Source organism: Cetorhinus maximus, chromosome 11, assembly GCF_964194155.1.
Source record: "Cetorhinus maximus chromosome 11, sCetMax3.hap1.1, whole genome shotgun sequence".
In the NCBI taxonomy this organism is placed as follows: domain Eukaryota; kingdom Metazoa; phylum Chordata; class Chondrichthyes; order Lamniformes; family Cetorhinidae; genus Cetorhinus; species Cetorhinus maximus.
The window spans coordinates 28374421-28402075 of record NC_135889.1 but is presented as its reverse complement, the minus strand read 5'-3'; the positions used below and the strand labels follow the sequence as shown (position 1 = coordinate 28402075).

Genomic DNA, 27655 nt, shown 5'->3' with positions numbered 1-27655 from the left:
AACAAGAGGGAAAAATGTACTTGACCTCATCCTCCCCAACCTGCCTGCCGCAGATGCATCTGTCCAAAACAGTATCGGCAGAAGTGATGACTGCAAAGTCATTGTGGAGATGAAGAACCACCTTCACATTGAGGATACCCTCCATGTCGTGTGGCACTACCACTGTGCTAAATGGGATAGATTTCAAACAGATCTAGCAACTCAAGACTGGGCATCCATGAGGCACTGTGGGCCATCAGCAGCAGCAGAATTGTACTCGAACACAATCTGTAGCCTCATGGCCCAGCATATCCCCCACTCTACCATTACCATTAAGCTAGGGGGTCAACCCTGGTTCAAAGAAGAGTGCAGAAGGGCATGCCAAGAGCAGCACCAGGCATACCTAAAAATGAGGTGTGAAGCTGTAACACAGGACTAATTGCGTGCCAAACAGCATAAGCAGCAAGTGATAGACAGAGCAAAGGGATCTCACAACCAACGGATCAGATCTAAGTCCTGCCACATCCAGTCATGGATGGTAGTGGGCAATTAAACAACTCACTGGAGGAGGAGGTTCCACAAATATCCCCATTCTCAATGATGGAGGAGCCCAGCACAGCAGTGCAAAAGATAAAGCATTCACAACAATCTTCAGGCAGAAGTGCCAAGTAGATGATCCATCTCGGCCATCTCTGGAGATACCCAGCATCACGGATGCCAGCCTTCAGCCAATTCGATTCACTCCACGTGATATCGAGAAATGGCTGAAGGAGATGGGCCCTGACAATATTCTGGCAATAGTACTGAAGACTTGTGCTCCAGAACACGTCACGCCTCTAGCCAGTACAGCTACAACACTGGTATCTACTCGGCTATGTGGAAAATTGCCCAGGTGTGTCCTGTACACAAAAAGCAGGACAAATCCAACCCGGCCAATTACTACCCCATCAGTCTACTCTCGATCATCAGTAAAGTAATAGAAGGGGTCATCAACAGTGCTATTAAGCGGCACTTGCTTAGCAATGACCTGCTCACTGATCCCCAGTTTGGGTTCCACCAGGGCCACTCAGCTCCTGACCTCATTACAGCCTTGGTTCAAACATGGATGATGAGCTGAACTCCCGGGGTGAGGTGAGAGTGACTGCCCTTGACATCAAGGCAGCATTTGACTGAGTGTAACATCAAGGAGCCCTAGCAAAACTAGAGTCAATGGGAATCAGGGTGAAAACTCTCCGTTGGTTGGAGTCATATCCAGCACAAAGGAAAATGGTTGTGATTGTTGGAGGTCAGTCATCTCAGCTCCAGGGCATTGCTGCAAGAGTTCCTCAGGGTAGTGTCCTAGGCCCAACCATCTGCCGCTGCTTCCTCAGTGATCTTCCTTCCATCATAAAGTCAGAAGTGGAGACATTCGCTGATGATTGCACAATGTTTAGCAGCATCATGACTCCTCAGATACTAAAGCAGTCCACGTCCAAATGCAGCAAGTCCTGGACAATATCCAGACTTGGGTTGACAAGTGGCAAGTGGCATTCGTGCCACACAAGTGTCAGGCAATGACCATTTCCAACTAGAGAGAATCCAACCATCACCCCATGATGTTCAATGGCATTACCATCACTGAATCCCAACATCCTGGGAGTTATCATTGACCAGAAACTGAACTGGACTAGCCATATAAACACTGTGGCTACAAGAGCAGGTCAGGGGCTAGGAATTGTGCAACAAGTAACTCACCTCCTGACTCCTTGTCAACCTAAGGCACAAGTCAGAAGTATGACGGAATACTCCCCACTTCCTGGATGAGTGCAGCTCCCACAACACTGAAGAAGCTGGACACCGTTCAGGACAAAGCAGCCCACTTGATTGGCACCACATCCACAAACATTCACTCCCTCCACCACCAATGCACAGCAGTAGCATATGTACCAAATACAAGATGCACTGCAGGAATTCACCAAGGCTCTTTCGACAGCACCTTCCAAACCCATGACCACTACCACCTACATGGATAAGAGAAGCAGATAGATGGGAACATCTCCACCTGGAAGTTCCCCTCCAAGTCACTCACCATCCTGACTTGGAAATATATCACCGTTCCTTCACTGTCGCTTGGACAAAATCCTGCAATTCCCTTCCTTACAGCACTGTGGGCATACCTACACTTCATGGACTGCAGCGGTTCAAGAAGGCAACTCACCACCACCTTCTCAAGGGCAACTATGGATGGGCAATAAATGCTGTCCCAGCCAGTGAAGGCCATATCCACTGAATGAATTTTAAAAACTATGTCTTTGGACTTTATATTTCTGATAATAAAAATCTCTCACATCACCAGTAATCTTTGGGAAAAAATAAACACACTGTTTCTGAACTTCACCTGTCTAGGTGACACATTTCACCCCTCCTTTGAAAAGAATCTAGTCTGGTTTATTTAAAAATGCAAATGTCCTTTTACATCTTACATTCTAAACTTCCCCCATGTTTATCATGTTTACACCAAAGCCTTCAAACCAGCTGTCTTTAATCCAATTAAGCCTCACACACAAACACATATAGACACATATACCACTACTTTACAATAAATTCCAATAAGATTATTATATCTTCCTGACATCTTTAAAGGAGATGAACTAGAAAATCTAGAGGAAACCAGACAGAAAATTTCCTTGGAGCATCAAATGAAGGAAGCAGATGAATATGTACAAGGCAAGCAGCAAATAACAGCTGTTGGGAAGCCTGAGCAGGAAAACATAAATCTAATTGAGGAGATAGACTCATGCAGCTCATCATAACAAAGTTCACACTGTAAACCACATGGATGCTGAATGAAATATGCCAAACACAGAAAGCAGGTGAAGAATGTGCTAAAATCATAGAATACTGCAAAAATGGATGGCTGGATTATATTCCGAACAATATCATCTTAAAACAGTATTTCAAGCAACATAAGGCATCTCAGTATCTCAGTCTCAGATATATCAGTATTGTCATACATCAGATACTACAGTGAGAGGTTGAGTCCTTAGATTCAAAATCCTTCAAAAAATACACCAGGGAAACCTAGACATTACAAAGTATCATGCTAGGGCACAAAATTCAGTTTGGTGGCTAGAAGGAATGATTTCGAGCTGCATCACCTGTGCAATCCATCACCAAGAGCAGAAGGAATCTTGATTGTATCCTCATTTCCATCCAGACCCTGGGAACATCTCAGAACAGACTTTTTCAAGCTCGAGGGGAAGACGTTCCTCACAGTTGTTACTCCCAATGGATTGAGGTTAAACATCATTAAACATGGAACAACCTCAGAAGCAGTCATTCATTCACTAAAAGAAATGTTTGCCACACATGGCATTCCAGACCTTGTAATTTCAGGCAATGGCTCAGAGTTTGTGAATGAAGGATTCAAGAAATTTACAGAAGACTCTGGATTTGTTCATATAACTAGTTCATGCAGGTACTCATAAGCAAATGGTGAGAATGAGAGAGGAGTAAGAATGCTAAAAGCTTTGTTGAAAAAGAATGATGATATCAACTTAGCACAGTTGAGCTACTGTTCCACACCATTACAGAATGGATTTACTCTGTCAGAACTACTGATGGGAAGAAGATTAGGTACACAACTTCCTGTTCTTCCACATATGCTCATACCATGTCTGAAAACCTCTGACATCAAGAGAGTAAGAGAGAAGGAGGATGAGTATTGTGCAAATCAGGGAAAGAATTGCAACAACCGCCATAGAGTGCATGAGTTACCAGATCTCCAACCAGGTGAACCAATCTGGATTAGAGACCAGAATAGAGAAGGCCAAATACTGGAAAAGACAAGAAGTCTGAGATCTTAGCTGGTTGAAATAGAGAATAGGATAGTACAAATAAATAGAAGCACACTTATATCAACAAGAAGACCACCTTTAAAGGAATGGACTAACTATCCATATGATCAGGAAGAAAACCTGAACAGAGAACCAATGGCCTCTGAACATTCACAAGCTACTCAACAGGGTTCAAGAGAAAACATAGAGTACGTGAATCCAATGCAACTTCAGGGAAAAATCTGAACAAGGCCTGGGAGGTTGATGAAACCAACATAAGGCTTCTCCCTGTGAACCAGAGATGAAGGCAGAAGCTTTGAGGGGAGATGTAAGATAAGGTAAATAGTATTTATTGAGTCAGATATTTGGGGGGAGAAGTAGTATAAAAGGTTAATGTTGAATAATGTAAACATATAGTCTTCATCGTCAGTGACATAAGATCACATCACGGTGATAGATAGTTCTATGTAAAGCATCATGTAGAGACTACCCTGTAAATAGTTAACATAATGTTAAATAAATGGTAGAGTTTGCTAATGGTATCGCCTCCAGCCTTATCAGCAAGTGCAGGACCATGACTACCACATACCAGACCAAATCCAATTAGAAGAGAGACAGCACACAACTTGGCAAGAGGCAGAGACCTGGGGAATGGCCCTCCAGTAACAGGTACCTTATCGGTTATTGGCATTGCATATCCACCTGCTCCATTGGGAAGGAGGTCTTATTCCACGAGGCTGCAGATGTTAACATTGACCTGACATGAGAGTCTGAGCCGCCTGAGGTACTGATGCTCAGACATGCTAAGAAAGCAGGTGCTCTGTCAGGAGAACTTTTGGTGGGGGCCTCGCTTCCATTAAACTGAATCTTGGTGTTTAACCCCCTTCCCCCAGTTAGGGGCGGTGGGCATGCAGCTGAAGAGAAGGCAGCTGCTGTGCCTGGTGTTGCTGCTGGAACTGTTGGCACTGGTTGCTCCTTCCCCTGAGCAGAGGTGGAAGGTGGGGCTGCAAAAATTGCTGCCATGCTGTGTTGAAGGTTGGCAGCAGGGAAATGAAGCTAAAGGTGAGTGAAGTGCTGGGTAGGTGAAGTGTCTTCCAAGGAGTTGACAATCGCTTGTCAAGCAATGATAGCACTCTCTCAGAGTATAAATGTTTTAAAAAGCTAACTTTCAGTGGCCATGGGAACTCCAGTGTAACTAATCAAAGACATACCAGCCTGTCAGTTTAACTGGAGATGCTCTTCACTGTGTATACTTACCTTAGTGATGCTTAGTCATGTTCAGACACAGGGCGGAATTGCCCCAGATTTGCACTAAGTGCAGTAGCAGGCAAGTAAAAAAGCCGTTTTATCCGCTGGCTGCAATGGCAGGTTTTTGCGCCGTATCGTCTCCTTGCAAGCGTGTCCCACCTCATTAATAATGCATTCACTGGAAACACTCTAGATTGTTGGCAGGGGTCCTCTGAGTCGCCCGCCCTGCCAGGTTAGTTGGAGTCTATTCTGTCGGATGTCACGCTCGAACCCTGGAGGGCAGTGGGCCTGAGTGACCCGATTGTCCATAGGTTGTGAACTGAACCACCCAACCTCCACCTTCTTTTGTTAACACAAGAAATCCAGGGCCAGTGGCCGGAAACTTAATAAGCCGACCACAAGCAGCACCATATGCGACTCACGCTGAGAGCAGGGAGTTGCATGGTTAGGAAGGTTAGAAGGATGTAATTGCACAGTGCGGTCACGGGTGTTATCACTTGTATATACTGTTCACTATTGTAAATAAACTCCCAAGAATGTCTCCTTGGCTATGGCTCCTTGTTATGATGAGCAGTGTTCGTGTCACTCAGATGTGAAACCTTGGTTCCTGCACAAGATAAAGGCAGGTGTCTCAGTCCAGGGCCTGTGCAGTGTGTAACCTTCAGACCAAAGTGATGGGCTGGCTTCACACTCACTGGACACATTAGCGATGCCTGCACCTCGATGGTGCTTGTCATTACTGCCAGAATATCGTGGGTAGGCATCACAGAGTTCCGTCATTCTCTCTGTGTGCTCTCAGCACCTTTGAGGCGGGGCTAGATCCCCATTTCTTCAGCATCTGTGATCCATGACAGCGTGCGCCTGAAGGAAATAGGTGCTGAAGGCTAACAAAGGATCAGGTGCATTTGAAGTTTCATGGCTACGTCTTTATGATATGACCCTGATCACAGAGCACAAGTGAGCTGCCCTCAGCCAAGCAGGAGTCAAACATTCACAGAGGCAATGTGAAGATCTATGGAGTGTCCTCACTGCATACCGTCATCATCCCCCTGGAATCTAATGACTATTAGGGCCTCCACTGCGCCCCCATGACATGAGCCTGAGCACTGAGGCTATGTGTGTTGCCATCAGCACTCAGGATTCAAACATTCACAGATGCAAGTTGAGGTTATCAGGACTGTCCTCATTGCAACTTGTCATCATCCTCAATGAATCTTGCAGCTATGAGGGCCTCCCAAGCACGCCTGCCTCGTGTGGCCAGTGTGGCTTCATCGCATGCATCCTTGCCTTTGAGGACCTCATCACCATCATCCCCTTCGACGTCCCCCTCATCGGAGGAGACGTACGGCTTTTCCATCTCCTCCTCAGCCAGGTCCTCCCCCTGTTGCAGCACCAGGTTGTGTAGCATGCAGCAAGCTACGATGATATGCGACACGCTCGGTGGACTGCATTGCAGTTCTCCACCAGACCTGTCGAGGCACCAGAACTTCGTTTTCAATATGACTAACGTTTGCTCCACCAAAACCCAGGTCGCGGCATTGGCCTCCTTATACGGTTACTCTTGATGCAGTCTGAGGCCGTTGCCTTTGTCCCCGAGGCACCAACCCTGCAGCTGGACCCTGGAAGATGTCAGGGATCTGAGGCCTGCTAAGGATGTAGGAGTCATGGGCGCTCCCTGGGAATTGTGTGCAGACCTACAAGATGTGTTTGTGATTGTCGCACAACAGCTGAATGTTTACTGAGTGGAAGCCCCTGTGGTTGATGTAGTTGACTGCTTGTTGCCACGGAGATCTAAGCGCAGATGTGAGTGCAGTTGATGGCACCCTGCTCCTGTGGAAAATCTGAGATCTGCACAAATCCCAGTGCTCTTTCTTCCTGGCTTTCCTGATCCTAGTCGAAATGCACAAAGTTCCGCGCCTTTGCGAAGATGGTGTCCATGACCTCCTGAAGACGCTTGTGCGTGGAGGCTTGCGAGATCCCACACAGGTCACCTGTGGTGCCCTGGAAGGAGCCACTGGTGTAAAAATTGAGTGCCTCGGTCACTTTCATGGCCACTGACAGTAGATGGCCTTCATGTCCCTGTGATGTCAAATCCTGCAGCAGGTGGCACATGTGACCAGCCAGTTCCCTAGACATGCGCAGTCTTTGGTAACATTGGTTCTCACTCATCTGCAGGAATGACCAGCACTGTCTGTAGACCCTGTGCCTAGCGAAACACCTACGAGCGATGGCTCGCTGTGGATCTTCAGCTGCGTGCGCATCAGGCCCTGTCACCCCTTCATTTCGAGGGAGGAGCTCTTCCCTTTGCTGAGCCAGACGCCTCTGCTGCACTCTTCTTCTTCTTCTCCGCTCCCTGCAAGCCATGAGCACTAAATCACAAGGCTCCATGATCCTGATGTTTTCCTCCTGCAGGATCAAAGAGAGAGACCCATGGATTAGCATATGTGTCCTAAGAATCTCACTTGGTTAAGTCTGAAGGCCCCTTTGTGCATACCAGAGATGCTGGCCTCCATTTGGATGGCCAGTGTGTAGTGCACTTCATGGCTGTCCGAAACCCTACCCACCTTCACCCCTCTCCATTTGACTGATTGACGGCTGCTTTGGCCACTGGACTGCATGCTGTGCTATCAGCTCAGGCACAGGCATTCACCTAACCCGCACTGCAAGGCTGCGTTGTTAGCTTGAACTATGGTGGATAACGGTCTAAACATGAATGATGACATTGCCAGGGGCTGTGAACGCCTCCACCAGCAACTGCACCATGGCCACCTTTCGCAAGGGGATCCTACAACTTGCCCAGTTGGCCAATTGCTCTGCTTTTCCCTAAAACGCACTTTAATTTGCAGTCTGGACCCATTGGATGAAATGTTCTGGAGCATTTGGTGGCACTTTCATGCTTTTGCATTGCTTGAGTGGGCAGAAAAGCTTCAGAAGTCTGACTCCAAGCATGTCGATGGAGCTGCAGCTGAACAGTCTCAGCTGCGGGAGAATGTTCACTTTTGACAAGCTTATCCAAGTCTGGATGTCTGGAAGTGGATGTGTCCATCCACTTCCCACCCCCTGGCATGTGCTTGTGTCCCTCCTTCAGTCTGTGCTGCCTTGCTCCCCAACCCTGGCCTAACCCGCACTGGAGCCCTTGCCCTGGTACCGCACTGAAAGCCAGCCAGGAAAAAACAACTTGGCTGTGCACCTCTTCATTGATGTCCTATGGCAATGCTCGTGAGCACTGCACAAGGTTGTGTGCACTCACATCTGAGTGCACCTCAAAGTTCAGGTCATCAGGTGCACACCTTTTAAAAGCAGTCGTGAAGCACGCCATTCTGAAGTCATGCCAACGTGGGTGGTAAATTTGATGTGGGGGAATGATTCCAGTGAGCAGGGCTTATAATGAGATGCTAAAGTACTGAAATTAGGTTCCTGACGTGCAGTGGCAGGAAATGCGGTTCGCCATTGACGGGGGGAGTGGACGATCACAAACTGGTTTCACGACAGCGTGAAACTGATTTTTGCCCTTCCCGCCATTTGTCCCCCCCACTCGCCATGACATCAGCCGCCAACTGGACTGGACAATTCCACCCACAGCGTTGAAATCAGGCACTTCTTGGAAAGAAGGAATTCATGGTAAAAAGTCTATTGATTGCCTTTTTAATCACCTCAATTGCTTTCCTGCCAGATCCACAGGGGTTCCCCGCAGGACTCAGAAACCACCACTAGGAAAGCCGGAAGAAGGTTGGGCAGGGTGACATTCGGATCCCGAACTGATGTCATTTCCAGAACTTCCCCATCCCGCATGTACTCGAATCTGCTTCCACCTGGCTGGGTTAATTCTGCCCAGTGTCTTACCTCATCCTCATTATTAATTCCTTTTTCAAATAGTGCTGAATTTCAAAGCAAACTTAATGCCTCTAATTATCTTACTTGTGTTTTGATTAAAGTGGAACCTTTCTAATTGTGATATTTTGAGACTGAAAAAGTGCAAAAGAAGCAGAGATAAAGAGGCACACAGCCAGGATGCTTTTACCCATTCTAACTTAATTTCTCAACAATAAACAAGCTGTATTTTGTAAACAAAATAGGGGAGGGGAATGAAGGTATTATGTTGACAATATGGGTGAAGGGGATCTGAACATTTGAACCACCCTGAAATCAAATGTTTCCGCATGGAGAAAGATTTAAGGGACAATTGTTTGTCAGCCATATTTGGGCGGATGTAATGGTTGAGAAGAAGGTAAAGTAGAATGGAACTGACTTAGAGTAGGGGTGAAATTGAATAAGTCAGAGTGGGGCACAGAGTAGTAGGAAGTTGAAGGAATAAACATCATTAAAGGAGCAGGGCAGTGGGAAAAGGAAATGATGGGGAGGAAATGGGAAAAGCTCTAAACCACACTAAAAATTGCAGCACGTTGCCGTCGGAAATTTCAATACTGATAATAACATGATAAATCTTTACATCCTACAGAAAACTTCTAAGGTTACAGATATGCATTGATCTTATACATTTATGTTTATATTCAGCTTTAGCAGTCAAGAAGAGAGATATAGTCTTCCTAATTGATGGTTCTCCTGGAATGGGAAGATCATTTCTTCAAGTCCGTGAGTTTCTTAATAAAATGATCCAGGAGCTCGATATTGGACCTGACAAAGATCAAGTTGCTGTGGTACAATACAGTTCGAACCCAAGACTTGAATTTGGTCTCAATAGTCATTCAACTAAAGATGAGGTTTTGGATGCAATAAAAAAGCTGAGACTGAAAACAGGAAGACCCCTCAACACTGGTGCTGCACTGGACTATGTCACAAAGAATGTCTTCACTCCATCTGCAGGGGGCAGGGGCGATGCTGGAGCTTCACAAATCCTGGTGCTTATCACTGCTGGGAAATCCAGAGATGATGTTGGACAGGCAGCAGTTGCAGTGAAACGGGCTGGTATAGAGCCCATTGCTATCGGGGCCAAGAGTGCAGACACATCGGAGCTACAACAGATAGTGTCTAATCCTGATTCTGTTTTGAAACTGGGAGATTTCAAGGAATTGCAAACTATTCAACAAGAACTACTCTCTAAAGTTAGAGCAGAGTTTGTGATTGAAGAACCAATTCCTCCTACTGAAGGTAAAATAGTCTGGCAAACTATGATTGGCTTAGTTTACTCAAAGTTATGTAGGAGAAAATAAAAGAACATCTTCAACATTGTGAGATTGAGTGAGTTTGAGTGAGGTTGAGTGTCTTGGGCTACAGGAAGATATAGGTGGGATGATCAAATGGGCAGATAAGTGGCAGATGGAACTTAACCCTGAAAAGTGTGAGGTGATACACTTTGGAAGGAGTAATTTGATAAGGAAGTATTCAATGAACGGCATAGTACTAGAATGTTCTGAGGATCAAAGGGACCTTGACGTATGTGTCCATAGATCTCTGAAGGCAGAGGGGCACGTTAGTGGGGTGGTGAAAAAGGCATATGGGACACTTGCCTTTATCAATTGAGGTATAGATTACAAAAGTAGGGAGGTCATGATGGAGTTGTATAGAACCTTGATGAGACCACAGCTGGAGTAGTGTGTGCAGTTCTGGTCGCCACATTATAGGAAGGATGTGATTGCACTGGAGGGGGTGCAGAGGAGATTCACCAGGATGTTGCCTGGGATGAAACATTTAAGCTATGAAGAGAGGTTGGATAGACTTGGGTTGTTTTCATTGGAGCAGAGGGGCGACCTGATCGAGGTGTACAAGATTATGAGGGGCATGGACAGGGTGGATAGGGAGCAGCTGTTTCCCTAAGTTGAAGGGTCAGTCACAAGGGGACATAAGTTCAAGGTGAGGGGCAGCAGGTTTAGGGGGGATGTGAGGAAAAACTTTTTTATCCAGAGGGTGGTGGCAGTCTGGAATGCACTGCCTGGGAGGGTGGTGGAGGCAGGTTGCCTCACATCCTTTAAAAAGTACCTGGATGAGCACTTGGTACGTCATAACATTGAATGCTATGGGCCAAGTGCTAGTAAATGGGATTAGGTAGATAGGTCAGGTGTTTCTCACGTGTCGGTGCAGACTCGATGGGCCAAAGGGCCTCTTCTGCACTGTGGTTCTGTAATTCTGTGATTGTAGGAGTGACCTCACCAAGTCTAAGGTTGCACAATCTGTACATTTTACCACTAAGTTATTTCACTGACTGAATTCTAAAGACATATTCCAGAAACACTGTCAGTCTCAGTACATTAAACCAGTAGCGCACAATATAGTCCTCGCATGGTATAATTTAGCAGATTCTGATAGGAATGAGTGCCATAGATATATGTAACCCCTGCCTTTTAAAACATAGGGATAAGAGGTAGCCATTCAACTCTGATTCAATGCTGGTTTTAAACTATTTCCCACCAGTTTAAATTCATTGAATCATTTAGGGTACAGAAGGAGGCCATTTGGGCTGGATAGACTGGAATGAAAGGTTGGCGGGCAAAACTGTTTCTGAACAATGGGCTACCTTCAAAAAAGAAATGGTTCGGGCAGAGTCAAGGTATATTCCCTCAAAAGGGAAAGGTAGGGAAAACAAATCCAGAGCTCTCTGGATGAAAAAGGCAATAGAAATTAAGATGAAGAAGAAAAAGTGTGCTTATGACAGGTGTCAGGTAGAAAATACAGTTGAGAACCATTTCAGAGGAGAGGTGAAGAAGCAAATAAGAGAAGCAAAAAGGGATTATAAGAAAAGACTGACAGCCAACATAAAGGGGAATCCCAAAGTCTTCTATCAGCACACAAATAGTAAGAGGGTGGTAAAAGGAGGACTAGGGCCGATTAGTGACCCAAAAATGGGATTTACACACAGAGGCAAGGGGCATGGCTGAGGTGTTAAATGAAGAGTTTACACCTGTCTTTACCAAGGAAGCAGATGCTACCTAGGCCATGGTGACACAGGAGGAAATGTTGTCACTAGAAGTGTTCAAAGTTGATAAGGAAGAAGTGTTGGGTAAGCTGTTGGCACTTAAAGTTGACAAGGCACCAGGACTAGATGAGATGCATCCAAGGACATTGAAGGAAGTGAGAGTGGAAATTGCAGGGGCACATGCCATAATCTTTCAGTCTTCCCTAGACTCAGGGGAGATGCCAGAGGACTGGAGAATTGCAAACATTATGCCTTGTTCAAAATATGTTGCAAGTATAGGCCTAGCAATTACAGACCAGTCAGTTTAACTTCAGTGATGGGGAAGCTTCTAGAAACAATTACTTGGGATAAATTTAGTAGTCACATCGAAAAATGTGGGTTGATTAGGAAGAGGCAGCATGGATTTCTAAAAAAATTGTGTTTAACTAACTTGCTGGAGTTTTTCGACGAGGTAATAGAGAGGGTTGATGAGGGTAATGCTGTTGATGCGGTGTACATTGACTTTCAAAAGGCATTTGATACAGAGCTACACAACAGACTTGTGAGAAAAGTTATTGCTCATGGAATAAAAGAGGCATGCGCAACGTGGATACAAAATTGGCTGGGTAATAGGAAACAGAGTAATGATCAATGGATATTTTTTGGGCTGGAGGAAGGTTTATAGTGGCCTTCACCAGGGGTCGACACTGGGACCCTTGCTTTTCCTAATATGTGTTAATGATCTAGATCTTGGTGTGCAGGGAACAATTTCGAAGTGTGCAGGTGATACGAAACTTGGAAGCATTGTAAACTGTGAGGAGGACAGTGTAGAACTTCAAAAGGGCATAGACAAGCTGGTGGAATGGGCAGATAGGTGGCAGATGAAGTTCAATGCAGAGAAGTGTGAGGTGATGCATTTTGGTAGGAAGAACATGGAAAGACAATATAAAATAAGGGGTACAATTCTAAAAGGAGTGCAGGAGCAGAGGGACCTGGGTGTGTATGTGCATAGATCATCGAAGATGGTTGGGCAGGTACAGAGAGCAGTTAATAAAGCATACAATATCCTGGGTTTTATTAATAGGGCCATAGAGTACAAGAGCAAGGAGGTTATGCTGAGCTTATATAAGACACTAGTTAGACCTCAGCTGGAGTATTGTGTACAGGTCTGGGCACCACACTATAGGAAGGATGTGAATGCATTGGAGAGAGTTCAGAAGAAGATTACAAGAATGGTGCCAGGGATGAGAAACTTCAGTTATGAAGATAGATTGGAGAGGTTGGGACTGTTCTTCTTGGTGAGAAGAAGGAGATTTGATAGAGGTGTTCATGAGGGGGCTGGACTGAGTAGATAGGGAGAGACTGTTCCTGCTTGTAAAAGGATCAAGAGGGGGCACAGAATTAAAGTAATTTGAAAAAGAAGCAAATGTGACATGAGATAAAACTTTTTCACACAGTGAGTGGTTCTGGTCTGGAATGCACTGCCTGGAACTGTGGAGGAGGCAGATTCAATCTATTCATTCAAGAGGGCATTAGATGATTATTTGAACAGAAACAATGTGCAAGGGTATGGGCAAAAGTAGGAGAATGGCACTAAGTCATATGCTTATTTGGAGAGCCGGTGTAGACATGATGGGCAGAATCGCCTCTTTCTATGCAGTAACAATTCTTTGATGCTTTGGCGTCTATGCCAGTTCTCCACGGAGAAATACAATATGTCTCATTCCCCTGCTCTATCCCCGCAGCCCTGCAAGTTTATTTCTTTCAGGTGCCTATCCAAATTTCTTTTGAAATCATTGATTGCCTTCACTACCATCACCCTAGAATGCAGCGAGTTCCAAGTTATTACCACTTGCTGCATAAAAACATTCTTCCCCACCTTCCTGCTGCCTCTCCTGCCCATTACCAACCATTGCCTTTTTCTTAAGATTTAATTTTTCAGTGAAATGGAAAGATCAGGGATAGTTAAACCTGAGACATTGCAAGTTTGACAATATGCAAAATGTCCCTCTGGTGACTTAGGAAGTATCATTCTGACTGATTCATATTTGATATGAAAAATGCCAGTTCCAGACACCTGCCACTTTCGGACTAGTCATGGTTTCCTTTTCAAAAGGATGTGCATGTTTTTCTTAGATCTTTCCTTACTTAAAGCACATTTTCTTTGTGATTAGTGGATTTTGTTTGATGCTGGTCTTCTCTGGATGCTAGAGAAACACAGGGGAAATATCATTTATTAAAGTCCCATTTGTTGTAGAATGTAGAAAATTTTCTAAAATCTGATTACATTGGTTTATCAGGTGTAATTTAATTTCTAGGGATGTTGTCTGACCTGATGTTTATTGCTTTTCCAGTTCTACCAAAGGAAATGAGTGAGAGAGACATTGTGTTCCTTATTGATGGATCAGACAATGTGGGAAACACAAATTTACCTTTTGTCCGTGATTTTATGACAAGAATAATTCAGAACCTGGCCGTTGGAAGTGACAAGGTGCGTGTAGGCCTGGCACAGTACAGTGATGACACAGAAGCTGAGTTCTATCTAAACACGTATTCATCAGAAGCTGAACTTCTGTCTCATATCAGAAGTCTCAGACTGAGAGGGGGAACAACAGTCAACACTGGTTCAGCGTTGGACTTTGCCATTAAATACTATTTTACTAGTTCTGCAGGAAGCCGAATAAAAGAAAATGTTCCTCAGTTTTTGGTGCTCGTTACTGGTGGAAGGTCCAGCGATGATGTGGAAGCACCAGCAGATGCATTGAAGCGAGCTGCAGTAATGACCTTTGCTGTTGCAGTCAAGCATCCAGACCCAGCACAGCTAGAAGAGATTGCAATTGACCCAAGTTTAATCTTCAATGTAAAGGAATTCCACTCTCTGTCAGATATACAGAATCAGATGATGGTACCATTGACAACACTGACTGTTCCAACAGTAATTATTGAAGAACCAACAATAAAACATGAAGAGGAACCTGCCCCTCCTACAAAAGGTACCTGAATTTAGTTTGTTTTTTCAACTATCACTGTAATACTCTTCACTTTAGCACATTTGTAAACAATTTTTGCACACCTGTAGAATTATTCTAGTCCCTGTGAAAAATTTCACATATGACTGGAGGTACACAGATTTGGCCCTGACTCTGGGACACCCCAGATGCTCCCTGTCATATTGGATTTTTGAATCCACATTCCTGTGCTGCTATACTCCAGGACCCTTCACAATAGCTCACAGGTCCTCTTTGACAATCTACTGAGGATATGGGGACACATTTTATATTGCGGTGTCCCTGGTATGGATCTTCAAAAAGAACTGCATCAATCTGTATGTCAGACGCAACTGATTGGTAATTTGTGAAACGGATATTCTCAATTTTGCGTCAGCTATGTGTCCAATAGAGTAGCTAAATTGAATGTTGGTCCCTTCAAGGATGAGACTGGGGAGTTAATAGTGGGGAATGCAGAAATGGCAGAGATGTTTAATCAATATTTTGCCTCAGTTTTCACAGTGGAGGACACTAGTACCACCCCAATAGCAACAGGTAGTGCAGAGCGTATAGAGAAGGTGGAACTTAGAACAATCACCATCATACAGAAAAAGTACTGAGCAAACTATTGGGATTAAAGGATGACAAGTCCCCAGGACCTGATGGCCTACATCCCAGGGTCTTAAAGGAAGTGGCAGTGGAGATAGTGGATGCATTGGCTATAATATTCCAAAATTCCCTGGATCCTGGAAATGTTCCAGTGGATTGGAAAAATGCTAATATAATGCCCTTATTCAAAAAGAGGGGGAGGCAGAAAGTAGGAAACTATAGACCAGTTAGTTTAACGTCTGTCATTGGGAAATTGTTGGAATCCATTATTAAGGAAGTAGTAATGGGGCATTTGGAAAGTCAAAATGCAATCCATCAGAGTCAGCATGGTTTTATGAAAAGTAAATCGTGTTTGACTAATTTGCTAGAGTTCTTTGTGAAGATGTGACAAGCAAAGTGGACAATGGGGACCCTGTAGATGTAATATATCTGGACTTCCAGAAGGCCTTTGGTAAGGTGCGGCACAAAATATTAATACACAAGATAAGATCACATGGAGTTAGGGTAATATATTAGCTTGGATAGAGGATTGACTAACCAACAGAAAGCAGAGAGTCGGGATAAATGGATCTTTTTCTGGATGGCAAGCTGTAACTAGTGGAGTGCCACAGGGTTCGGTCCTTGGGCCCCAACTATTTACAAACTATATTAATGACTTGGAGTCAGGGCTAGAAGGCACTATAATGAAATTTGCAGATGGCACCAAAATAGGTGGGAAAGTAAGTTGCAATAAAGAAATAAGAAATTTACAAATGGATATGGGCAGGTTAGGTGAATGGGCCAAAATTTGGCAGATGGTGTTTAACGTGGATAAGTGTGAGGTTATCCATTTTGGTCAGAAGAATAAAAAGGCGATTTATTATTTAAATGGAGAGAAACTTCAGAATGCTTCAGTGCAGAGGGATCTGGGTGTCCTCTTGCATGAATCGCTGTAAGCTAGTATGCCGGTAATAAGGAAGGCAAATGGAATTTTGGCATTTATTGCTAAAGGAATAGAGTATAAAAATAGGGAAGTGTTGTTGCAACTGTACAAGGCATTGGTGAGACTGCACCTGGAGTACTGTACACAGTTTTGGTCCCCTTACTTGAGGAAGGATGTAGTTGCACTGGAGGCGGTTCAGAGGAGGTTCACTTGATTGATTCCAGAGATGCAGGGCTTGTCTTATGAGGAGAGATTGAGCAGTTTAGGCCTATACTCGCTGGAGTTTAGAAGGATGAGAGGAGATCTAATTGAGGTATATAAGATACTAAAGGGGATAGACAAAGTAGATGTGGAGTGGATGTTTCCCCTTGTGGGGCATTCTAGAATGAGAGGCCATAGTTTTAGGCTAAGGGGTGGTAGATTTAAATCAGAGATGAGGAGGAGTTACTTTTCTCAAAGGAGTTACTTTTCTCAGAGTGCAGTGGATGCCAGGACGCTGAATAAATTTAAGAAGGAGGTAGATAGATTTTTAATTAGTAATGGGTTGAAAGGTTAAGGGGAGAGGGCGGTAAATTGGAATTGAGGCCGAAATGAGATCAGCCATGATCATATTGAATGGCGGGACAGGCTCGAGGAGCTGAGTTGCCTACTCCTGCTCCTAGTTCTTATGTTCTTATTCCTATGTGACAGTACATTGTGTGCCTCAGATGATCTCTGTGTTGCATGTTGCTATAGGGAATGATGGCTGCCAGCTGAGAGTTGCATGACACTCAGGTTACTGGACCTCAAAAGGTCATTGAACTTTTTGCTGCACTGGATCCACATCCACACCTAGCATATTCCAGCTGCTCATCTTCTTTGCAACCTCTTGCCAAGCCTTGTTGGTGCAGTTGGCAGGCTTCTCCCTGCCATTGCCTGGAAAAAGATGCTGTCTCCATACCCTCACTGTTTTCATTGACATCACCTCCAGAGAAACATCTGTGAAGCAGGAGAAAGCGCTTCCCTATTTCTTATTTATCCTTCACCTCTTGTGTCTCACACTGAGCATACAATGCCACATAATGCTGCTGATTTTCCTTTGAATACAGGTCCTTCATTCATGCTACTGATGCTTCACTCTGCCCGCTCTCCCTAATTGGACAGTAATCCTGGAGGTGGGCTCTTAATTGTTTGGCTCATGGAGGGAGCCACCAGGCTGCCTGTTAATCAGCAGCTCAGATTCCCAGCCTGGAAATGGCCTTGCTGTTATGCCAGAGACTAAGGTGGTAAGACTCCAGCTCTGTTTCTCTTTCCAAACCCGCTAAGTATTTCCAGCATTTTCTATTTTAATTTGTAATCTTCTCTACATTGGGGATACCAAACACAGGTTGTGTGACAACTTGGCCAAGTATGTCTTTTCAGTACCCCAGTTCCACTCTGACCTCTCTGTCCGCAGCCTCCTACACTGTTTCAATGAAGCTCAACATTAGCATGAGGAACAGCATTTCTTATCTTGATTAAAGGCTCTACAGCTTTCCAGACTCATCAAGGAATTCCTGGAATGGCGGGGCTGACATATGAGGAGAGATTGAGTCGGTTAGGATTATATTCGCTGGAGTTCGGAAGAATGAGGGGGATCTCTTAGAAACCTATAAAATTCTAACAGGACTAGACAGGGTCAATGCAGGAAGGATGTTCCCAATGGTGGGGCAGTACAGAACCATGGGTCACAGTCTGAGGATACAGGGTAGACCATTTAGGACTGAGATGAGGAGAAATTTCTTCACCCAGAGAGTGATGAGCCTATGGAATTCGCTACCACAGAAAGTAGTTGAGACTTTTCAAGAAGGAGATAGATATAGCTCTTGGGGCGAAAGGGATCAAAGGATATGAGGAGAAAGCGGAAGCAGGCGATTGAGTTCGATGATCAGCCATGATCATAATGAATGGCGGAGCAGGCTCGAAGGGCTGATTGGCCTACTCCTGCTCCTAGTTTCTATGTTTCTATGAATGAGAAGGAAGCGGGAAGGTGAAAGTATAGATGTCTCACTAAAAAATGCAGCATGCTGCTGTTGGAAATGTCAGTACTGTTCATGTCCAGTGAAGGCATGTTCTATTTATAATTTTAAACATCGACTGTTTTGTATGGAAGCTTCTGGAGCTGTCTTTTATTTTTTAATAAATGGACACTCACAAGGTAGATACGATAGCTGTAAAGGACCAGACCCTTGGAATTTCAACACAGATTTTCTGAAATTTCCAGAAGGTTACTCATTGCATAATGCTGGGTTGGGGCCTTCCCTGACTTATCAAGACAAATACTACCTGAGGAATTCACACGGGCTATTGTTTAGGGATTTACCTAAAACACAAATCCAGACTCCAGAGGCTGAATAATATGCTTCTTCCCCATCCCTGCTGATGTATTATCGGCATGCCACCCAACATCACGATGTCAGTTTCGAATAATACAGCAGGTGGGTGGGGTTAAAAATCGGGAGCTCGCCTGCGTTATTCAAACTTTATTTAAGTAGGTATTTAAGGTCATTACCGACCCAATTGACTGGAATACGTTGTGTCTGCGATAATACACTTGCGTTTGATGCCATGGACAGAATTTTTCAGTTGGCGTGCGGGGGCGGGCCGACACACCGATGTGTAAAATGATGTGCGATGATGTCAGGCATGTGTCCCGACGTCATCGCGCAGTCCCGTGATATTTAATACGGTGGGTGAGCCGGCTGCGTGCCCGCCGAAATGTCAACGGCCTCTTAAGACCATTAAGAAATTAATTGAAGTACTTGTTAACGCTGCCCGTCCAACCTTACGGTTGGCGGGCAGGCAAAAAGGCCAAGTGGCCTTTGCTCTTTTTAGGAAACCTCATCCATGAGCGGGGTGAGGTTGCCTAAAGCTTCTATTCAATAAATAAAATTTTTTTCACAAATATAAAAACATGTCCCACCTCATGTGACACAGTCACATGAGGGGACATGTTTAAATATATTTATAAACCTTTTATTTAATAATTTCAGAAGCCCTTCAATCTCCCATAGGCAGCTCTGTGAGAGAGCGCTGGCCCCAACTCTCCCTCCTCTCCCTGCCCGCACAGGTAGCATTGAGTGCTACCGGTTGTATCTTATGCTGGGCGGGCCTTAATTGGCCCACCTGTGTAAAATGGAGGCGCAGAGCTGACCACGGGTGGCAATCAGCTCCCCGCCCGCCCCACCCGCCCCCACTGAGCCCTTCCGCCATATGAAAAATTCTGCCCCATGTGGGAGTCCCGTTATTTCATGAGGCAACTTGTTAGAGTGGGTTTGAAAGGTTCAGCTGAGCTCTGAGTCTTATTTTATCAGTTCAGAGTTCTGTTATCATTGGGAGTGCTTCATTCAAGAAGCAGAGCTTCCATTTAAAACACATATTAATTAGAGGCCTTTTATCCTCCTGCTGAGTGCTCTGTTTAGTCCTTATCCATCACCCCAGGTTTTAAAGCAGCTGAGAAAAATGAGCATTGCGGTATTGGTGGGAGACACAACCTCCAGTGAGGAGGATGAGGAGAAGGAGGAGGAGAGTGAGAGGAAGAAAGGCAGATCAGGAGGCCAACGATGCACTAATGGTGCATGAAGAGACCAGAGCAATGAAGCTGTCATACATCCTCAGCAGAACATAGAAGGGCTTATGCAGCCCCTCAAGTATACAGGCAAACAGAGATTGAGATACCTGCAGATGTCAGAAACACAATGCAAGAGAATGCTCAGGCTCTCAAGAGCCACAGTCATATCACTCTGTGACATGCTCACAGGGGAAATCTCCTCCAACTGCATTTTGTGGGGGGCACCTGATGCCTGTAACTCTAGGCCATTGTGCTCAACTTCAGACAGCACGTAGTGACCTCACTGGCATAATGCAGCTCACTGCACACCATTGCATCAAGGTCTTCACTGATGCAATGTTTTGAAGGGCAGGGGATTACATCTCTTTCACGCTGGACAAGCAGAACCAGAGAGTTTACAGGTTTTCCCAGAGTACAGGGAGCCATTGGCTGTATACATGTTGCCATAAAGACTCCTGCTGGACAGTCCTGCAGCTTCAGCAATAGGAAGGACTTCCACTCGCTGAATGTCCAGCTGGTGGGTGACCCTCATTGGCGGATCATGTAGGTGTGCGCCAGGTGCCTGAGCAGCAGCCACAACTCCTACATTCTGCAAAACTCACAGGTGCCAGACCTATTCAGTGGCCCTGATACTCTGGATGGAGGCTTCTGGGTGGCAAGGGTTATCCATTGAGGAGATGGCTAATGACGCCGATGAGGGTGCCCAGAATAGACACGCAGAGGTGATACAATGACAGCCATGGGAGCACTAGGGTCATAGTTGAGCAGAACATTGGCCTATTGAAAATGAGGTTCAAATGCCCAGACAGAACAGGGGGGGGTGCAAAGCAGTACACTCCATCACGTGTGTCCCTCATGGTCATGGTGTGTTGTGCCGTCCATAACCTCGCCATCCAAAGAGAGAATGCCCTGGAGAATGAGGGCACGGCAGATAGGGGCCATTCATCAGAGGATAAGGGTGAGGACGAGGTGATGGAACACAGCGATGTTCAGGTCGAAGGCCCTGGCCATGATTGCATGGATGGCCGTGACACTAGGAATGCCTTAATAATTAAATGAACAAGGAGCATGAGGACGCCATTCAGCCCCTTGAGCCTGCTCCATCATTTAATAAGATCATGGCTGATCTGATAGTAACCTGATGCATTCCACCTAACCCTGGTAACCTATCACCGCCTTACTTACCAATAATCTATCCACTTCTGCCTTAAAAATATTCAAAGACTTGGCTTCCATCACCTATTCAGGAAGACAGTTCCAAAGACTCACGACTCTGAGTGAAAACATTTCGCCTCATCTCTGTCTTAAATAAGTGACCCCTCACTTTTAAACAGTGACTCCTAATTCTAGATTCTCCCACAAGAGGAAACATCCTCTCCACATCCACCCTGTCAAGACCCCTCTGGATCTTAAAGGTTTCAATTAAGTCACCTTTAATTCTTCTAAATTCCAGTGGATACAAGCCTAACATGTCCAGCCTTTCCACATTAGACAACCCGCCCATTCCTGGTATTAGTCTAGTAAGCCTTCTCTGAACAGCTTTTAACACATTTACATCTTTCTTTAAATAAGGAGACCAATACTGTACACAATACTCCAGATATGGTCTCACCAATGCCCTGTAGAACTGAAGCATAACCTCCCTACTTTTGTAATCAATTCCATTCACAATAAATAATAACATTCTATTAGCTTTCCTAATTACCTGATTTACCTGCATATTAGCCTTTTGTGATTCATGCACTTGGACACTCAGATCTCTCTGAATCTCACAGCTCTGCAATCTCTCACCATTTAGATAAGTTTCTTTTTTATTCTTCCTGCCAAAATGAACGATTTCACATTTGCCCACATTCTACTCTAAAGGCGTCAAGGGCTATGGGGAGAGTGTGGGAGTATGGCGTTAAGATAGAGGATCAGCCATGATCATATTGAATGGCAGAGCAGGCTCGAAGGGCCGAATGACCTACTCCTGCTCCTGTTTTCTCTGTTTCTATCTATGTTTCTATGCTCTGGCATGGTGCTCCCCTCTCGCTTACTGCTGCACTGGAGAGTGCACTGCATCTGGATGACTTCAGCGGATGTCCTCTGTGCGACTGCAGCCTTGAGTGGCTCACCATGTTACAATAATCCTGCTGAGTGGCAAGAGAATCCTCTGTTGCTGCAGCACCACACGGGGACTGCCTCCATTAGAAGTGCCCTGAGAGGTGCTTCCAGATGGTGGCAGCTGATACTTATATCCTCCGCCACTAGGTCCGTTTGGTCCTCGCTGCCTTCCAGTGAGGTCCCAGGAGCTGGGTCTGTGCCCATTCTCCCTGGCTCAGGCCTCTGAGCTCAGAGCCAGGGTGATGATATGCAGGTTGGAGTGCATGCCCAAGATTGCATCTACAATACGCTCAGTTTGCCCCTCCAGGATAGTTGCCAATGTGTCCATGGAGGAAACTTGACGCTCTGAAGAGTGGGTGATCTCAGTGCACATGAACCCGGATGGACACCTCCACAGTCTGGGTCAGAGCACTCAACCCCTCTGGTATATCCGCCAAATCTTCACGGACCTCGCACTGGACATCCAGCATCTGCCGCCTCAGGGACAACTCCAGAGGCTCATCATCCAACTCGGAATCAGTCTCTGGATCACCCCGGACACTCCTGGCCTGCCCGAGGCCTGCTCCCCCACACTCTCCAGCAGCTGCACGTGCAACTGTGAAGTGCCCTCACCATACTGTGCATGCCCCTGTTCTGACACGCAAATCCCTGCCGAGATGCTAGTATCGGTAGTGGGGCTTGGAATAGAGAAAGGATGTGATGCTGCATCCTCCAAGGGTTCTTCCTCCTCCTTGGAGGGAAATGATTGTCCCACATTAGGAGGAGGCTCCATGGAAGAGGCTTCAACTGTGACAGAGTGGCTTAAAAGGGGGATTAGTGGTCATCACAGACCTTCCCACATCTATGCAAGGAGACTAAATTATGCAACATTACTCGTGTGTAACATGAGAGATGAGACTATGCAGACACAATATACACTTGTACCAACATCTGAAGCTTCCGATTATGAAGCTTTCCTGGATTTTCATCTCGGAACGGTATTAACAAGGTTCATTGCTTCATGCTAAACCTCCATCCACCTGTCCTGTCCTCTTTTCTACTGGTTTATGCCTTTTTCCTTCTCACCAGACCCAGGCCTTCCTCCAATCTCGCCTCTGCCTTTAGTCCTGCACGACTCTGTGTCAGTGAGCATCAACATCTCCTCTTCAAATGGAGTCAAGACCACGAGGTTTGGCACACCCCTTTCAGTCTGGCCTCACTCTCGGGCATTGTGGACATGCTTCTCCTGAAAAAAGGTGTAAGATTGCACACACTGGCACTGTCAGCTTATTTGATGCCATGCCCCCGATGTATTATTAGCAAAGTGCATGCAGCCTAGATGCTGTGCTCATCCCTCATCTCCACAGTCTGCTCACCAACCCGTACCCTGCAACCAGACCAAAGTTTTAAGAGCACACTGACATCGTCACTGACAGCAAAGTCTTTGTTTCATAATGCTGCCTTGGAGCACCAGCCAAACTCACATTCCTCGTGTACTCTGTAGCATACTGGCACAAGATTACACATACTGAGGACTTACTCACTCTGGCTACCCCCATGAGGTCACTGAGCCTCTTCTGGCATTGAGACCAGGCTCTCCTCACCAGCACAAAGCTGCTGACCCTCCGCAGCTACCTTCTCCCAGGCAGCATGTGTTTTGGTCAGGTTTCTCCTCCTCCCACTGGATGACATGAGCTGATTACGTCTGTTCGACACTGCACAGAGGAGGGCTCTGAGGGACTCACCATTAAATTGAGGGGCTGGTATGACCCTTCTCCCCAGCCTCTCCCCTCGCTTCAATGGCTCTGACATTGCTAGAGAGAAACATACAATAACTGGAAAACTCCCCTATGCAAAGTTGAGGAAAACGTGTCCAGGTTCAAAACTAATGCCTTCTCTGCTCAGTGGCAAAGTTTGGACACATCGGAACTCAACAAAATGAACACTCACCTTAAATGACTGCAAACCTCTGAAGTCCCAAAGAGTTTCAAAACTCTGATGAATGCCAGCATTTCCTGAGTCCTCTGACACTGCCGTGTGCCAGGGGGCTGTGAGGGAATAAGACCTCACCCTGTACAATTATTTTACAAAATATATATAGAGATATGTTCATTACTATCTCCAAAAAAAAATTCAAACTGGACAAAGACCTAAAATGGCTGAATCTATGTCTGTCTGTGAAGTACTAACATACAAATTAAGAGCAGGAGTAGGCCACTCGGCCCTTTGAGCCTATTCCACCATTCACTGAGATCATGGCTAATCTGATTGTAACCTCAACTCCACATCCCACCTATCCTTGATAACCTTTTACCCCCTTGCTTATCAAGAATCTATCTATCTCTGCCTTAAAAATATGCAAAGACTCTGCTTCCACTGCCTTTTGAGGAACAGAGTTCCAAAGACTCACGACCCTCAGAGAGAAAAAAATTCTCATCTCTGTCCTAAATGGGCAACCTCTTAGTTTTAAAAAGTGACCCCTAATATGAGATTCTCCCAGAAGAGGAAACATCCTCACCACATCCACCCTGTTAAGACCCCTTAGGATCGTATATGTTTCAATCAAGTCACCTCTTACTCTTCTAAACTCTAGCGGGTACAAGTCTAGCCTGTATAGCTTTTCCTGCCCATTCCAGGTATTAGTTTAGTAAACCTTCTCTGAACTGCTTCAAACGCATTTACATCATTCCTTAAAAAAGGAGACCAATACTGTACACAGTACTCCAGATGTGGTCTCACCAATGCCCTGTATAACTGAAGCATAACCTCTCTACTTTGTATTCAGTTCCCCTCACAATAAACAATAACATTCTATTAGCTTACCTAAGACCCTGAACAAAGGAAGCTACCTGGCAGTATCGGAGAAACTCATGCATCGTTATCCCTGAAGAGCCACTAACAATCCTCTGTAGGCTGCCCAGACCAAATTCAAAGAGAGCGATACGAAGGTCATCTGCATTTCATATCCAAGCTGGCCAACAGGAGTCTGCTGGTCTGCTAAGACAAAGGGCCCTGCAACCTTCCTTTCAATTCTTAATGGTTGAGCCATTTAATAATCTTAGGGACCCAGACAAGGGATATATGTTCTTTTGGCAAAGACAGTATGGAGAGGTGCAAGTCATGTGACATAGCCCCTGGCTTGTGGAACCAGTAATATTGCCTTGCTGAATTGCAAAGTCTCAGTCTGGTTTTTTAACCATCTGACTAGCAGCTTCGCAGACAAGGAGCTCTGGCCCAGGTTGAATAATTGGCCCCCATCTACACTGCTTCTGCTGGAAATTCTGTAATGTCACCTACAAGACTGATTCATCTCTGCATGCCTATCTCATTGTGTGAAGTCAACACCGCCGGAAAAGGAAATTATCCAGCATCGGTTTCAACCCACCGATCTCCCTGGAAGTATCTCACTGGACTTTGATTCTGGACTCTGGAACCCACATGAAACAATATTTCTTTTCTCTGTGGTCTCTGCACCGTAAATCTTTCTTTTCTCTATCCCTCTTTTACTGTATGAATGCAAAGGAGGCAACCGTGCTCCCGTGTTTTTGAGTGTGTACAAATAAACTAACCCTTTGAGTTCAGCCTATCTCGAGTTTGATGTGAGGTTATTAATAGAAAATTGGGTCACATCAAAACCAAGGTTTTGGGTAATACACCACTGCTTATGAAGGGGAATGCAAATCAAAAACACCTTTCTCTTTATGGACAGATGGTGAGAGGAGAAATTAGTGCTGTTTAAATTAAACCCCTCCCTGTCCGTAACAGAAATCGGGGGCTCATCCGGGATCACCCATTTGAATTTGATCAGAGCCCACATAAGACACGAGCCAAATCTGATATAAAAGAGTCAATTGGAGGCCAAAAAGAAAAACCTGGTGGCCGGAACGACTTTTAAAACATAGTAACTTACCACAGCAAATTCCTTTTCTAAGGAATTAATAAAATGGCAACATTTGACACCCAGATGTTGGTCAAGCATGGATATTTGAATGGTGAAACATTAATGAACCTTGCACAGAGAAGCTGAAAGCTGTGGATAGGGAGGTACAGTTAAAATTGTCCAGTAAAGTGAAGAGAAGTGAACTGATCCAGTTGTTGATAGAACATTTGGATCTCACATTACCAATAGAGCAGTTGGATGTAGAGCTCAACCATGACTCCGAATCCTCTCCTCTAGTCAAAGTTGAGCTGGAAAAGCTCAGAATGTAGCTAGAATTTAAGGAGAGGGAAAAAGAAAGAGAAAGGGAAGCACATGAGAGGGAAAGAGAGAGAGAAAAGGAGAGAGGATTTCCAGCTCCAAAAATTGGAAATGGAGCTAGCTGCTCAAAGGGAGAGAGGGACCAGACAGCTGGAAGCTGGGAGGAAAAACCTCTCTCTTCCCGGGAGCACCTCCTATCTTCCCAATCCAGAACCACTCGCTGAGGCCCTCAAGTATGCTAGATTCATTCCCAAATTCGAAGAGAGTGATGTGGAGTAATTTTTTGCCACTTTTGAGAAAGTAGTAGGACAGCTAAAATGGCCATCGGATATCTGGACATTTCTGATTCAAGGACAGCTGTCAGGGAGAGACCATGAGGTCTATTCTATGCTGACTTCTGATGTGTCCATGAATTATGAGCAGGCCAAGGCTGCCATCTTGGAGGCATATCGGCAGTAATATTGGGATGCTCATAAGAAGCCCACACAAACCCACATCAAGTGTGAATGGCTGAAGCAAATTGTGTTTGACCGATGGGTAAGGTCCCCAAGAATCCCACGCTCCTATGAGTTGGCATTGTTGGAGGAATTCAACGGTTGCTTACCCTTCAACCTGCAGATGCACTTGGAGCAGAGAATCTTCATGGCCCAAAATGCAGCCATATCAGAAGACAGATATGATCTCACCCATAGGCAACTCTGGAAACTCACCAGATCCTTTCCAAACCATTCCCATGAATATTGGAAAGATAAGCAGGGCGACCTAGATAGCAATGTCCATCACCCAGAAGAGAAAGCATAAAGGAGGGTGCGAGAAGCCCTTTTGCAGCCCGAAAAGAGAACGCCTGGAGACCAATGTGTCCTCATTGCAATAAAATCAGCCATTCTAGGCCTAAATGCTGGAGATTATAAGGGAAGCCTATTGATCTAATAGGGTTCCATATGAGTAAGTCCCCCAAAGGACGCCCCAATGGGTTGTGCAGCAGAGGAAGCAGAGATTCTCACTAAAGAAATTTACCCTTTGGAGGGCACGGCACGGTGTGTGTCCGAGCTGTACGAACGCCCAAAGAGCTTCTGGAGTTTTGTCCTTTCAGGAACAGTGTCCTCATACCTGTCCCAGAATGTGAGCTAGTCCATTGCACTGCTCCTGGGCTCCTGGACACAGGGGCCACTCAGTCCTTAATGTTGGAGGGAAACATAAGCTTACCCCGTCGACCACCCCCACCCCCTCCCCGTTCCAGGTCGCGGCCAATGACCTCAAAGGCCAAACATCCTGCCCTCCAACACTGGTTGGGTGGGATGAAGGCCCAGCTTTCACAGTCAATTGCTCCAATTAGCACTTTATTTGCATGGTTCAACCATCAGAAGGCCACT

The 27655-nt window shown here is 45.4% G+C and overlaps 1 protein-coding gene across 9 annotated transcripts in view; it reads left to right on the top strand.

The window, feature by feature from the left end:
- The window catches only part of LOC144686458 (collagen alpha-3(VI) chain-like), a 243199-nt gene that overhangs the window by 91995 nt on the left and 123549 nt on the right, over positions 1-27655 (top strand). For 6 of the 9 annotated variants that reach the window (XM_078551700.1, XM_078551702.1, XM_078551699.1 and 3 more), the window contains 2 exons: positions 9558-10151; positions 14247-14885. The exons of 1 other annotated variant lie outside the window; for it this stretch is intronic. In XM_078551700.1, the coding sequence (XP_078407826.1) occupies positions 9558-10151; positions 14247-14885 (1233 nt within the window). The remainder of the gene's footprint in view (positions 1-9557; positions 10152-14246; positions 14886-27655) is intronic. 2 more of the 9 variants (XM_078551705.1, XM_078551704.1) reach the window with 2 other exon arrangements.